Source organism: Doryrhamphus excisus, linkage group LG21, assembly GCF_037039965.1.
Source record: "Doryrhamphus excisus strain RoL-2023G ecotype Guam linkage group LG21, RoL_Dexc_Guam_v1.1, whole genome shotgun sequence".
NCBI lineage: Eukaryota > Metazoa > Chordata > Actinopteri > Syngnathiformes > Syngnathidae > Doryrhamphus > Doryrhamphus excisus.
In genome coordinates this window covers 12122356-12135679 of record NC_136377.1, presented here as the reverse complement: position 1 = coordinate 12135679, position 13324 = coordinate 12122356, and the positions used below count along the sequence as shown (strand labels likewise).

The window sequence follows — 13324 nt, the reverse complement described above, 5'->3', positions numbered from 1 at the left end:
TATGGCTCTTTATATCCTTCATGTTGATATGACTCTAAAATTGCTAATAAAATACGCATCCAATACACTTAATTAAGTCATGCTATTTTCACTGTACTTTTTTTCAACATTCTGAAGAGTTTGATTTTCATGATACGTGAAATAGTTTCTGCCTGAAATGCATTTAAATGGAAAATAAAATGCACTTGTTACTGCTGTTGCAATTCATTCATCAAGTCCCACTTTTTTAAGAAAATACACTTATTCTTTGAAACTGGACTGTGTTCACTTAGTATTTTTTTTTCAAAATGTGTTTGTTGACTGTGAACCATCCCCAGCCTGCGTCTCCTAGCAACCAATGTAAACAACTTGTAGCTGAGGTAGTAGTGCATTGTACATGCTAGTATGCGTGTTATTAAGCTTTGGACGCATTGGCACTGAAGATTTACATACTTTTTCATTATTGATCTCGGATGACGAAACTTGCCAACTTTACTGGACGGAATCAAAAGCTAGCCAACTCTCAGGTTATGAACTCCTGTTATGGTCCGTCATTCATCATCAGTATTTATATAGTTACTGCTTTGACGACTGTTGCCGGTATTTAGTTTTATGCAAATCAGTCACTTAACGGCACGAGGACATAACAAAACGTCACTTGTGGCTGTAAACGATTTATAGCCTAAGCTTTGTTTTATTCGTGTTTTGGATACTTTATATTTTTTATGTATATAGAAAGAAGCTTTAATGTGTAGCGAATACTACGAGAAGCTTGAAATAAACAGGAATGCGACAGACGCCGACATCAAAAAGGCGTAAGTCCACCTAGCAACACTTACTTTATGTCGAACCAATCACAGATGGCTTTATTCTTGTAGTGTCACGTGGTCTTAGTCTTCCCTCTCTTTCCAGGTATCGACGCCTCGCACTTAAGTTTCACCCCAGCACCAACAAAGAACCAGACAGTGCTGAGAAATATTACCAACTGGGTGAAGCCTACGATGTTTTGAGTGACCGTAAGCTTATTACGTTATTTACATTTGTGATAATATTTCTGGTTATATAAGAACTTACTTACTTCCGGTTTACCAGCAGGTGGCAGCAGAGTATCATCTATCATTTCATCATAATCATACGTTAAGTAGTCTTAAGTAGAGATGACAGCAAATGCCTTACAAAGACAACGTCTAATAATTATTGCTAATAATGGCTATAACTATTTTGATCAATGTGTTAATGGCATGTGTGCAATGTTGTGACAGCTCGTAAAAGGGCAACCTATGACAAGTTTGGAGTAGAAGGCCTCAAAGGTGGAATCCCTTATGAGTATGGCGGTGGTGGGGCTTGGTCATCCAAATATGTCTACCACGGGAACCCAGACAAAACCTTTCGACAGTTTTTTGGTAGTGACAACCCATTTGCAGGTACAACATCGACATGAGATTGTGTGTACTGTATCAGTATAGATGTCAGGTTTCTTGATTAAACTAATGTTTATTTGCCATTTGTCAGACTTCTATACAAACGACGTCCCAGTGCTTCTGGGTGGCCTTCTGCCGGAAGAGGTAAAGACCCAAGACCCTCCAATAGAAAGAGATCTTCATTTGTCCCTGGATGACCTCTTTCATGGTTGCACCAAAAAAATTAAGATATCTCGTAGGGTAAGAGCATGTTGATTCAAAAGATGATACAGTGATATGTACTGATACTGTCCACTCCACATATGTTCCATTGTCTTTTATTATTTATTTCATTGTCTTTCTAACAAACTGACAATGTGCAAACGGGCGGGGTCGTGTTTTTTTTACAGCAGAGGCATGAAGAAAGTGCTCAATCGCGTGCACACTCGCGAGCACCCCGGCTCTCCCCACTGGGACAAAAAGACTGAATGACTGACAGCAGGGTTCACTTACTCCGCTATAGAACCAACACGCCCATATGTTGAAAGAAATGCACAGAGTGAATCCTCGTAATGTAAAAAAATGTAACCTTGACAGTCCTGATGACTTTCATGAGAGTCCTTGTCTCATGACAAGGAGATCCCACCTGAGATGTTTTCCACAAGGCTCCGTCATGATCTGGGGTGCTTTTTTCCTTCAATGGAACAATGGAACTTCAGGTTGCGCAGGGGCGTCAAACAGTAGATGGCTATGTTGAGATCTTTTAAGGGGCATCCCTCATGACTGAAGGCCTTGGTCTGTGTGGTAATGACTGCAGTTCACAATGCCCACCTAACAAAGGACTTCTTCCAGAGGAATAACCTCACTCTATTGGACCATTGTGTTTGTTCCCCTGATCTAAATTCCATTGAGAACATTGGAGATGGATGGTGAGGGAAGTTTACAAGGGGGGGGGGGGGGGGGTCAGAGTGTTGAGGTATAGTCTTAAACCTTTAATCATTTGAACAGCTGAGTTTGCAAGAAATTGCTGACTCGTGTTTTTGGTCACTCGCTCTACTTACAACAGGGGTGGGCAAACTACGGCCCGGGGGCCACATCCGGCTCGCCAAGTGTTTGAATACGGCCCGCCCAATCTTTCCAAAGTATTTCATTTAAACTCAACATACAACCTGGCATCATGGCCTGAGCCAACCTTTTGATGGTTTTATCAATTTTGTTTTTTGACATGGTCTGTTGTTTACAAAGTGCTGAAAAAAATAAAATAATAATTATTATTATTATTAGAATATTATTAGGTTATTATAATAATTATTAGAACTATTATGATTATTATAATTATTATATTAATTATATATAATATGATTGTTATATTTGCATATTTTACATAATAATAATATAATAATTATTATTGTAATTTTATTGTAATTATTATAATATTTTATTATTTTTAAAATATTTAAATATAAATATAAAATAATAAATAATAATAGCAGATTGCATGACAATTTTACAGATACAATAATACCAGGTGGACTGCTACGTGTAAAATATATAGTCTGCCCCCCCCCGTAAATTTTGTCATATCAATGCGGCCCGCGAGTCAAAAAGTTTGCCCACCCCTGACTTAGAACCTCCTTAAGATCCAACAGTAAATTCTTGCAATTTTTCAAATGGTTTTCAAATTTTCGTCAGAAGTGTATAAAAATATGTGTATTTCTTGTGATTGAATTTTGCAGGTCATGAATGATGATGGCTACACATCTGCTATTAAGGATAAGATTTTGTCTATAGATGTAAAACCTGGTTGGAAAGAAGGCACAAGGATTATTTTCTCCAAAGAGGGGGATCAGGTAAGAGAGATTGGACTGATTGAAATCAATGGTCTCCTGGCTACATGGCTTGTTTTGAAAGGAAAGTAGACACAAGAGAGCCCTGTTTGTCTTTTTTTTCAATAACATGGTCTAGGCTTCACAGCGGTCGAGTGGTTAGCAGGCCTCACAGCTAGGTGACCCAAGTTCAATTCCACCCTCGACCATCTATCTCTGTGTGGAGTTTGCATGTTTTCCTTGTACGTGGATTTTCCTCCCACATTCCAAAAACATGCTAGGTTAATTGACGACTCCAAATTGTCCATATAGGTATGAATGTGAGTGTGAATGGTTGTTTGTCTATATGTGCCCTGTGATTGGCTGGCGACCAGTCCAGGGTGTAGGGTCCAGGGTGGGATAGGCTCCAGCACCCCCTGCAACCCTTGTGAAAATAACCGGTAGAAAATTAATTAATGAATAGGAATCAATTCTAGTAGGAATAATTCCATTCAAAACTGTTACTCTCAATGGTGCTATATAATATGATGAAATAAAACCAAAATAAAGTAATACTACAACTAATAAATTTACTTATTGAAAGATCTTTCAAGTACAAAGTGGATTTTCAGTCCAGGGCAATTTTGATATTCATTAATTCTTTGCCTACACCCTCGGCCATCTCTGTGTGGAGTTTGCATGTTCTCCCCGTGCATGCGTGGGTTTTCGACGGGTACTCCGGTTTCCTCCCACATTCCAAAAAACATGCTAGGTTAATTGCTGACTCCAAATTGTCCATAGGTATGAATGTGAGTGTGAATGGTTGTTTGTCTATATATGTGTCCTGTGATTGGCTGGCGACCAGTCCAGGGTGTACCCCACCTCTCACCCGAAGACAGCTGGGATAGACTCCAGCACCCCCGGACCTTGTGAGGATAAGCGGTAGAAAATGAATGAATGAATAATTCTTTGCCAAGTTAAAAACTATACTCATTACATGAGTAAACGATGAAAATCAAGTAATGTTGATAAAAAATAAATATGATAACACATAACAGCATACAGACTGTACATTTGAGTACAATTTTAATTCACCAGGTTCACTATAATAATCATTATCATCTCCTTTTTGTATCATTTAGGGTCCAAGCAAGATCCCCGCTGATATTGTTTTCATAGTGCGACAGAAGAGTCACCCTCTGTTTATAAGACAGAACAATGACCTGATCTACAAGGCCCAAATCTCTCTAGCAATGGTGAGTCATGATGAAAACCACTAAAGACCAATACCGTACCCGTCATGTATGGAAAAAGTCAAGCCGCACCTTTCCTTTCTTTCACGCATACAGGCCTTGACTGGCTGTTCTGTCAATGTGGAAACACTTGATGGCAGACTACTCAACGTTCCCATCAATGACATTGTACAGTAAGTGTTGTCCTTTTGCACTCCTCCCTTTGCAGAAAATAATAGCATTACAATATTGGAATGGTTGAGTTAGTTTCAAACAAGTTACATTCAAGAACATCACATGTTTACACTTGCATGAGTTAACGTGAAAAAAGGAGAAGGTAAAAATAGCGTATATTTTCCCCCGTGCTCCATGATAGTCTTGTTTACTTCTTGTGTTCAACATGATGAATAAATGAAATAGTTTAGGATTCATGATATAAGACATAATGGTTTTCATTTAATCATTTAAAAAATATATGAATTCAGGTTAAATCATATCAGGCATATGTTTAGTAAATAATAAAAAAAATGAATTTGGGATAAATGATATCAGACACGATGATGTTTATTAAATAATAGCAAATGATTGGATTCAGGATAAATCGCATCCGACATTGATTTCCATTAAATGTTTAAACATGAATGATATCAAACATTAGTTTTCATTCAATAATACCAATAATAAATAAATTAGTTCAGGATACATGATATCAGACATATTGTTTTTCATTTAATAATAAAAACAAATGAATTCAGGTTAAATCATATCAGGCATATGTTTATTAAATAATAAAAATAATAATTTGGGATGAATGACATTGGACACGGTGATGTTTATTAAATAATAACAAATTCAGGATTCAGGATAAATCACATTCAATATTGATTTCCATTAAATGTTTAAACATGAATGATATCAGACATATTGTTTTTCATTTAATAATTAAAAACAAATGAATTCAGGTTAAATCATATCAGGCGTATGTTTATTAAATAATAAAAAAATAATTTGGGATGAATGACATTGGTAAAAACAAATAAATTCAGGTTAAATCATATCAGGCATATGTTTATTAAATAATAAAAAAAAATATTTGGGATGAATGACATTGGACACGGTGATGTTTATTAAATAATAGCAAAGGATTGGATTCAGGATAAATCACATTCAACATTGATTTCCATTAGATTTTTAAGCAGCAATGATATCAGACATTAGTATTCATTGAATAATACCAATAATAAACTAATTAGTTAATGATACATGATATCAGACATATGTTTACATTAAATGTTTAAACATGAATGAATTTGGCATAAACTATATCAGACACTGTGGTATTCATTACATGACAATAAATGAATGAATTCAGGATCAGTTATATCAGATACTGGTTTCCATTCATACCAATAAATGAATGAATTGATTTTGAATTGATATCAGGACTAGTACCGTTCCTTCCTCAAGCCGTTTCATAACTTTACCTGCCATACTGATACTCTGAAATTTATTGCTAATGTGCGTGCAAATATAATTCAAGGATTATGTCAACGGTTGCCTTTTCTTGTCTCCGATTCGTTTGTCACCAAACCCCAGCTTCACTTACCAAAAGGTGGTGACTGGAGAGGGGATGCCGTTCTTCCAGAATCCCTCCCAGAGAGGAAACCTCATCCTTACGTTTGGAATACAGTTTCCCGAGAAGCTGTCTCCTGAGAGGAAGGATCTAATCAAACAAGCTCTGCTCTTTAAAAATTGATCACATATGGACTTTTTTCCCGCGGTAGCATAACAACTATGCATGACAATGAATGCGTTTTCATTAATGTACAACAAAAGTTTGGTATTTACTTTTCAGAAAGGACCCCGTGTTCAAAAGTATAATAGTTACAGTAACTACTATACAGTATATGTTACGTAATTGGCCACGTAGGCATAACCAAATGTTAAAACAAAGGTAACACAGACTGCTGAGTCATGCTGAAAACACAAGGACACCCTGCACTGTACACAAAATGAAATCCATATGTTCCGTACATTAAACATTTGAAGTCCTTCCAACCTTTGCAGTTTTGTCTTTGGCTCCTTTAGCCCATTCTCACACGTTTATACGGTACTTCATCCCCCAGCCTAGATGTAATAGTGTTGCTTTTTATGTCATAACCATGCTTGTTTTAAGTAAACATATGACTCTGATAGAGCATATTTGCTAAGTGGATCTAATATTAGGTCATCTATGTCTATGTACAGTGTGTTGCCAGAGCTTATTTAGAGACTGGACAATGACGAATCAGTTTAGACAGAAAATGGGAGTAGACTGCAACCTCAGTGTCTGCCCTGGTTAGCGTTTTTTTTTTTCGGCAGCACTGCGAACAAGTGGTTAGCACGCAGGCCTTACAGCGAGGAGATCTGCGTTTGATTCCACCTTTGGCCATCTCTGTGTGGAGTTTGCATGTTCTCATTATGCATGCGTCTGTTTTCTCCGGGTACTCCGGCTTTCAAAAACATGCTAGGTTAATTGGTGACTCCAAATTGTCCATAAGTATGAATATGAGTGTGAATGGTTGTTTGTCTATATGTGCCCTGTGATTGGCTGGCGACCAGTCCAGGGTGAATGAATGAACCTTTTTCTCACTCAGTAGCCAGTCTCCATGTCGTGTGAAAGGTAATGTGACTCATGTAACTATAATGGTTCTAACTTCTAAGTATGCACAGCAGAAAAATGAGGGAGGTATAGCTGCACCAGGTACATTTACAGCGATTAATTAACATCATTAATTAGTTCTCATTCTAACCAAAACATTCATTTAATCATTCATTTTCTACCGCTTATCCTCACAAGGTCCAAGGGTGCTGGAGCCTATCCCAGCTGTCTTCGGGTGAGAGGCGGGGTACACCCTAGACTGGTCGCCAGCCAATCACAGGGCACATATATAGACAAACAACCATTCACACTCACATTCATACCGATGGACAATTTGAAGTCACCAATTAACCTAGCATGTTTTTGGAATGTGGGAGGAAACCGGAGTACCCGGAGAAAACCCACGCATGCACGGGGAGAACATGCAAACTCCACACAGAGATGGCCGACAGTGGGATTGAACTCAAGTCTCCTAGCAGTGAGGTCTGCGTGCTAACCACTCAACCGCCGTGCAGCCCCTAACCCAAACACATGCTAACCAAATCAATTTTTATCTAATGCAAATCCAATTAAGATAATACAATTCAAAATGAATATAAATGATGAATGAAAGGGATATGAAATGAACATTGATGGGTACTTTTACCTTCATTAAAGATGTGATTCTTGACGTGACTGCCCCCAAAGACAAGATGCAGTAGTGAGATCGACCACTAACAATTTTGGATGTTAACCAAAAAAGCGTATGCTAACCAAAGTTTTGAGTTTAAATTTCAATAAAATACTGTAAAATACAATAAAATGTATATTTTCGATGAAAAAAACATGACTGTGACACTGATGTATTAATTACCAAAGCGCCACTAATGAGTACCTCATGTTGGTGTATTGTATTGTTGGACAAAGGCAAAGCAAATCACAAACTTGCATATTTACAAAATGTGTTTATTTGCTTGTTATGACAGTTTTCTGACACTTTTCCAACATTTATAACTTATCGACCAGCAACAAATCATGACATTTAAGAACATTATTAATGGCTTGTGAGCAAACACTGTAAACTCCCAACAAAACTAGCACATAAAAAGCATTTATGTTGTCATATGGCTCAGTGTGTACTAAATATACCTTCAGTGACACATTTAATACATTATAGCAACATTTTCACAGGATCTTTGCAGTTTATTCTTGTAAACATAAAAATCTAACACTAAATTTTGATCCTTCATATTTTGGTACCCTTCACCTGCAACCACATGTGCAACCGCATTAATAAAATCCAAAGAGGTATGGCATCCATGTAGGAATTAACCGGAGAACTTCCACTTCTGGTTTTGGACAAGGAGCATGTCTTATTTTCTACCTGAGCTTTGTCCACAGGGAAAGCATTTGAAGTACTCTTTGGGGTTTGTTGTTACTGCTGTCATTAACCACCATCCACTACTGTGCACCGTGGCGGAAAGATCACATGACGTCTGTGGTTGTTTTGGTCAAAAGGGCGACTCCCAGTACTTGGTCATGCCTCGTTTGATTTGTTCATATGTCACAAACATGACGATGTTCCAGGAGCCCAGTCGCAGGAAGGAAGGCATAAACCTGAGGGAGGAGAATGTTCAGAAACAAGTTGATGGTATCGATGGGTGTCATTAGGAGAACGCACCCTTTGTAGAAGGCGGTGGCTCCTTCGTTCTTCAGCATGCTGACAGCACAGTTGAAGGCGCTGCTGTACTGATTGGCGCCTGAATTCATGAAGCGCGTTTTAATGACATCCACAGGCGACGCCACCACCGTGGTACAGAAGCCTGCACCAAAGGCAGCTGTGAAATGACACGGCAGGTTGTCTGCAAGGGAACAACCATCATTAAACAACCACAGTTTTAGCATTTCAACATAGCATACATTAGAGCAGGGATATCCATACTTTTTCCACTGAGGCCTGCATAGTGAAAAATAACAGTATGTGGGCTTATTATGATATGTTTAATAATTCAATTTGTGTCATTCATATTAACGGTTCAATGATCTTGTTACATTAGGACTTTTGTTAATTTTTTCCATTTTTGCTGTTGTACATGGCGCAAATGGCCCCCAAGCCGTACTTTGGACATCCCTGTGTCACGCCTGTTTACAGGGGATTTGAGCAAAAGGGGATTTTTCCAGAAGACCGTTTATCCTCACAAGGGTTGTGGTGGTGCTGGAGTCTATCCCAGCTGTATTCGGGCGAGAGGCGGGGTACACCCTGGACTGGTCGCCAGCCAATCACAGGGCACATATAGACAAACAACCATTCACACTCACAGTCATACCTATGGACAATTTGGAGTCACCAATTAACCTAGCATGTTTTTGGAATGTGGGAGGAAACCGGAGTTCATTGGTATGAATGTGAGTGTGAATGGTTGTTTGTCTATATGTGCTCTGTGATTGGCTGGCGACCAGTCCAGGGTGTACCCTGCTTCCCGCCCAAAGACAGCCGGGATAGCAGCGTAGAAAAGAATGGATGGATTACCATTAGGCTCTATGCATAATCTAAAATCCCAAATAAATTCAAATTTGGTATTTTATAGTCGGGGAAAAAAGTCATCTTGATCCAGTTGCATACGGTCCCTTTAAATAAAGGCAGCAATGGCCTGTTTACTCTCTCACCTGTCATCAAGTTATACTTCAGGATGACCTCCTTAATGATGTCATATGTCACCAGCTCCGCACAGTTAACAATGGCGTTCCGCGTGATATTGGGCATGCAGCCTAAAAGAAAGCAAGAGGAGTGTTACATCACTGTCAGCTGAGATTTTAATGTTATGTAATACTCGTACCTTTCCAAAGCCCTCGTACCCCTTCGTCTCTGGCTATGGTCTTGTAGGCATCCAGGGTGCCGTTGTATCTCCTCCCACCATCAGACAAGCGAGCCTGAGCTTGAAAACGTACTTTGACCACGTCCGTCGGTTGTGCAAAAGCTACAGCCATGGCGCCGGTGGTGCATCCCGCCATGAGCCGGGTAACAATCCCAGAACCTTTATGAAAACACATCCACTGTCACGATCAAGGCGTCTTTTGTCAGGAAGACAATCCATCCGATGGATTACTCACTTTCTGTGCCCCGAGTGTAGAATTGCTTCATGGAGTCGTAAAGGCCGATCCGCACAGACGCGAAGCTCATCTGCCTCTGCAGTCCCGCCACCAGTCCGTTGTAAAGACTCCTGGCCCCCTCTGTGCGCACCATCGTGCTGATGGTGCCAAAAACTCCACGGTATTTCCTTACATTAGCACCCTCCGCTTTCTGACTCTCTCCCTGAACCTGAAGTCAATACCATACAGATTCACAGCAAACATCCAACTACCGTAACGTGCGTTCTTATCACCATGTCATCCTACCTGGAGGCGCACTTTGGCCGTATCTAAGGGAAAGGTGACCAGATCAGCAATGCAGGCGGCAGTGCCAGCACCAAAGAACTTCACAGTCGCAGAGGGCACCACCACGTCTTTGGGTTTCATGCCAACCATTTTTGCACCTACGTCAGTAACACACACGGAAAAACATGCTCTTATTTGACCTGCACATACCGCGAACCGTGACCAACACATTTAGAACCTCTGGCATCACACTTTCCACTTGCTCAGCTGATAACGTAACATAACCGCAAGTTAAATTGTCAGTGGTCTTATGGACTTGTGATTTGCCCCCTTTGGTGAACGCATTATGTAATCATCAGGTGAATGGAAAAAAAACCTCAAAAATACCAAGACAAGAAAAATACCACTCAAAGATCGATATCAGGCTGGAAATTATGAGTAAGGTAAGTTATGTGACGACTATTTTCCAAGTTGTTTTTTTAGCATATTAGCAACAATAGGCCGTAATCCGAATGCTAACCGCTATCCAACAACATACTGTATAATCTTAAACTTTGGTGTAAAACCTTTTGGCTTTACAAGTCTCGGGATTGAGCGTTACACCGATAGCTATGACTGCATAATAAATCATATATAATAATCAAAAACATGAAATATTACATAAGTAAACGGTTAATCCAAACAAAGTATTATGTGAGCTGAGATGATCCGACTTTTAATAAAATATTGAGAATTTATTGAGTATTTTACAGATAGTTCTATCCATTGTTGCATGGGCTGTTTATATTGTTTATTTTTCTATATTGTGTATTTTGTACTGCTTAACTGACTCTGTACTCTTGCTGCTGTGCAATACAAATTTCCCCACTGAGGGACGAATAAAGGCATATCTTAATCTTAATCTTAATAATGACCTATCACTGGTAAGATGCTCTCATTGGTTCTGTGTAATAATTTTGTATTCTCTTTCAGACCCAAGGAGGAATAATGGCGATCATCGTTTGATACATGACGGCATTGATCTATTTAATTCATTCTCCATATGAACCATCTCTGCATTCAGCATGCAACCATCATGTAAATATACTAGTATAATACATATATGCACATCAATAAGTGTATTCAGACGGATAAGGTTTACCTCAATGAATCCACAAAAGTTATATTAATCCCCGTGCAGCAAAGTATAGAAGCAATCCTTGAGGTGATTCCTCGACTGTCCACATCTCTTGCTGTCTTCTCACTGTTTGTTTCGTCGCCAGATCGTCTGAATTTATAGCCACCTTTTTCTACATGACTCCCATGTAGCGTGACAAGTTGAGCCCACCTGTTATGTGAGTCTCATGTTTACCAGTATGGGAGACACACTCAGACACACACACACAACAGAGGCAGTGATACTTGAGCTCTTGTTGATCTTCACTTTGCACCGTCACGGCAGACCAGGCAAGGATGCAAGGAAGCACATAGAAAGGAAAGGAATTTTTTTTCCTCCATAATCACCACATGTTGGTGCGTCGTTTTATTTATCGCACATTCAATGTATGCCTGCGGTGAGTTCTCGGAAAATGCAGTTCTCCACGTGCCTTATTGGTTTATGTCTGCAACCAATCCCAGACGGAGACGCCTTATGGAATTCCTTGAGTGTTTTCACAGGGCATTGAAGTCACCCCACAGAGGGCTGCACTTGATAACACTATCATATTTAATTATATTACATCATAGATTGCACTGCTTCCAAGTAAAGGCGGTCAACAAGAGGACAAACTATTTGAATCAACACTAGTTTACAATCACATCAGCACCAAGCAGTACACCATTATCAATATCACTTTACTCTTGTGTATCCCTGCTCATGAACAAACAATGACATATTAAAATGTACACTAACTTGACTCTACATACCACTCTTCTGTTTCACACTACACCGGCAAATTCTTCCATACTCAATCCAGATGTAATGATCTCTGGTCTGTCCCTCTCCTTTATTGCCACCTCATTTGGAGTCGGCTCTTTGAAGTGAACCAGGCGGCTTTTTTTTTTTTCCCTTTGTCGTTTTTTTTTCTGTTGAAGCCGTATTCGTCAAAATGTGTGGAACCGTATGCATTGACACTGAGCTGAAAGAGGTGGGAGTGGTTACACTATGTGGTCAAATCAGTAAGGATAAATAAATATCATAAGCAGCACACATAAAAGTCACTCTCCAGACGTTCAGTTGCACATCACAGTCGTGAGAACACAAGCAGAAGGGAGGGAGATGATGAAATGGTGAAGAGAATGAGTAGAAGGAAAAGATAAAAGCTAAAAAAGACACAAAAGACCAGTGTTCCCCTACATTCCCTTCACATTCATGTCAAAGAAATAGCTGTGTAGAGGCAAATGTGAGACATGTTTGATGAAAAAGGCAATAATGGCGGCATGGCGGTCTAGAGGTTAGTGCGCAGACCTCACAGCTAGGGTTCAATTCCCACCCTCGGCCATCTCTGTGTGGAGTTTGCATGTTCTCCCTGTGCACGCATGGGTTTTCTCCGGGTACTCCGGTTTCCTCCCACATTCCAAAAACATGCTAGGTTAATTGGTGACTCCAAATTGTCCATAGGTATGAATGTGAGTGTGAATGGTTGTTTGTCTATATGTGCCCTGTGATTGGCTGGCGACCAGTCTAGGGTGTGCCCCGCCTCTCGCCTGAAGACACCTGGGATAGGCTCCAGCACCCCCGCGACCCCCCGAAAATGGATGGATAAATATAAATGAAGTCTGAGTTGGAGTCGTGATCCATGAACACAACATATACATTATTTAGATTTAGTGCTGTAGTTAATTGGTTGATGTCGGTTGCAGAGTTAAGGGCGTGTCTCACACACACAAGTAAAAAAAAAAACAAGACGGGCACAACATGACACAATGTTCCAG

The 13324-nt window shown here is 39.6% G+C and overlaps 2 protein-coding genes across 2 annotated transcripts; one reads left to right on the top strand and one right to left on the bottom strand.

Moving 5' to 3' along the window:
- The first annotated feature begins 637 nt into the window (after positions 1-637).
- dnajb13 (DnaJ heat shock protein family (Hsp40) member B13) lies at positions 638-6466 on the top strand. Its single transcript, XM_058087186.2, has 8 exons — positions 638-794; positions 892-995; positions 1242-1403; positions 1492-1640; positions 3116-3229; positions 4327-4440; positions 4534-4610; positions 6013-6466. Exons 1-8 carry the CDS (start codon positions 727-729, stop codon positions 6170-6172), a joined length of 948 nt encoding a protein of 315 aa, XP_057943169.1. The 5' UTR covers positions 638-726; the 3' UTR covers positions 6173-6466.
- Positions 6467-8005: 1539 nt separating this feature from the next.
- LOC131138349 (dicarboxylate carrier UCP2-like) lies at positions 8006-12306 on the bottom strand. Its single transcript, XM_058087189.2, has 7 exons — positions 11553-12306; positions 10433-10569; positions 10148-10355; positions 9874-10071; positions 9704-9805; positions 8718-8898; positions 8006-8653 (listed from the first exon to the last, which is right to left on the bottom strand). Exons 2-7 carry the CDS (start codon positions 10559-10561, stop codon positions 8548-8550), a joined length of 924 nt encoding a protein of 307 aa, XP_057943172.2. The 5' UTR covers positions 10562-10569; positions 11553-12306; the 3' UTR covers positions 8006-8547.
- Positions 12307-13324: the final 1018 nt, after the last annotated feature.

Bases quoted from the DNA above. Each gene is read 5' to 3' on its own strand.
- LOC131138349 (XM_058087189.2), bottom strand. From the start codon at position 10,561: ATGGTTGGCATGAAACCCAAAGACGTGGTGGTGCCCTCTGCGACTGTG. The intron at 10,356-10,432 runs GTAGGATGACAT...TATTGACTTCAG, and splicing joins CGGCCAAAGTGCGCCTCCAG to GTTCAGGGAGAGAGTCAGAA. The intron at 9,806-9,873 runs GTACGAGTATTA...GCTTTCTTTTAG, and splicing joins GGTACGAGGGCTTTGGAAAG to GCTGCATGCCCAATATCACG.
- dnajb13 (XM_058087186.2), top strand. From the start codon at position 727: ATGTGTAGCGAATACTACGAGAAGCTTGAAATAAACAGGAATGCGACA. The intron at 996-1,241 runs GTAAGCTTATTA...ATGTTGTGACAG, and splicing joins CTACGATGTTTTGAGTGACC to CTCGTAAAAGGGCAACCTAT. The intron at 4,441-4,533 runs GTGAGTCATGAT...TCACGCATACAG, and splicing joins CCCAAATCTCTCTAGCAATG to GCCTTGACTGGCTGTTCTGT.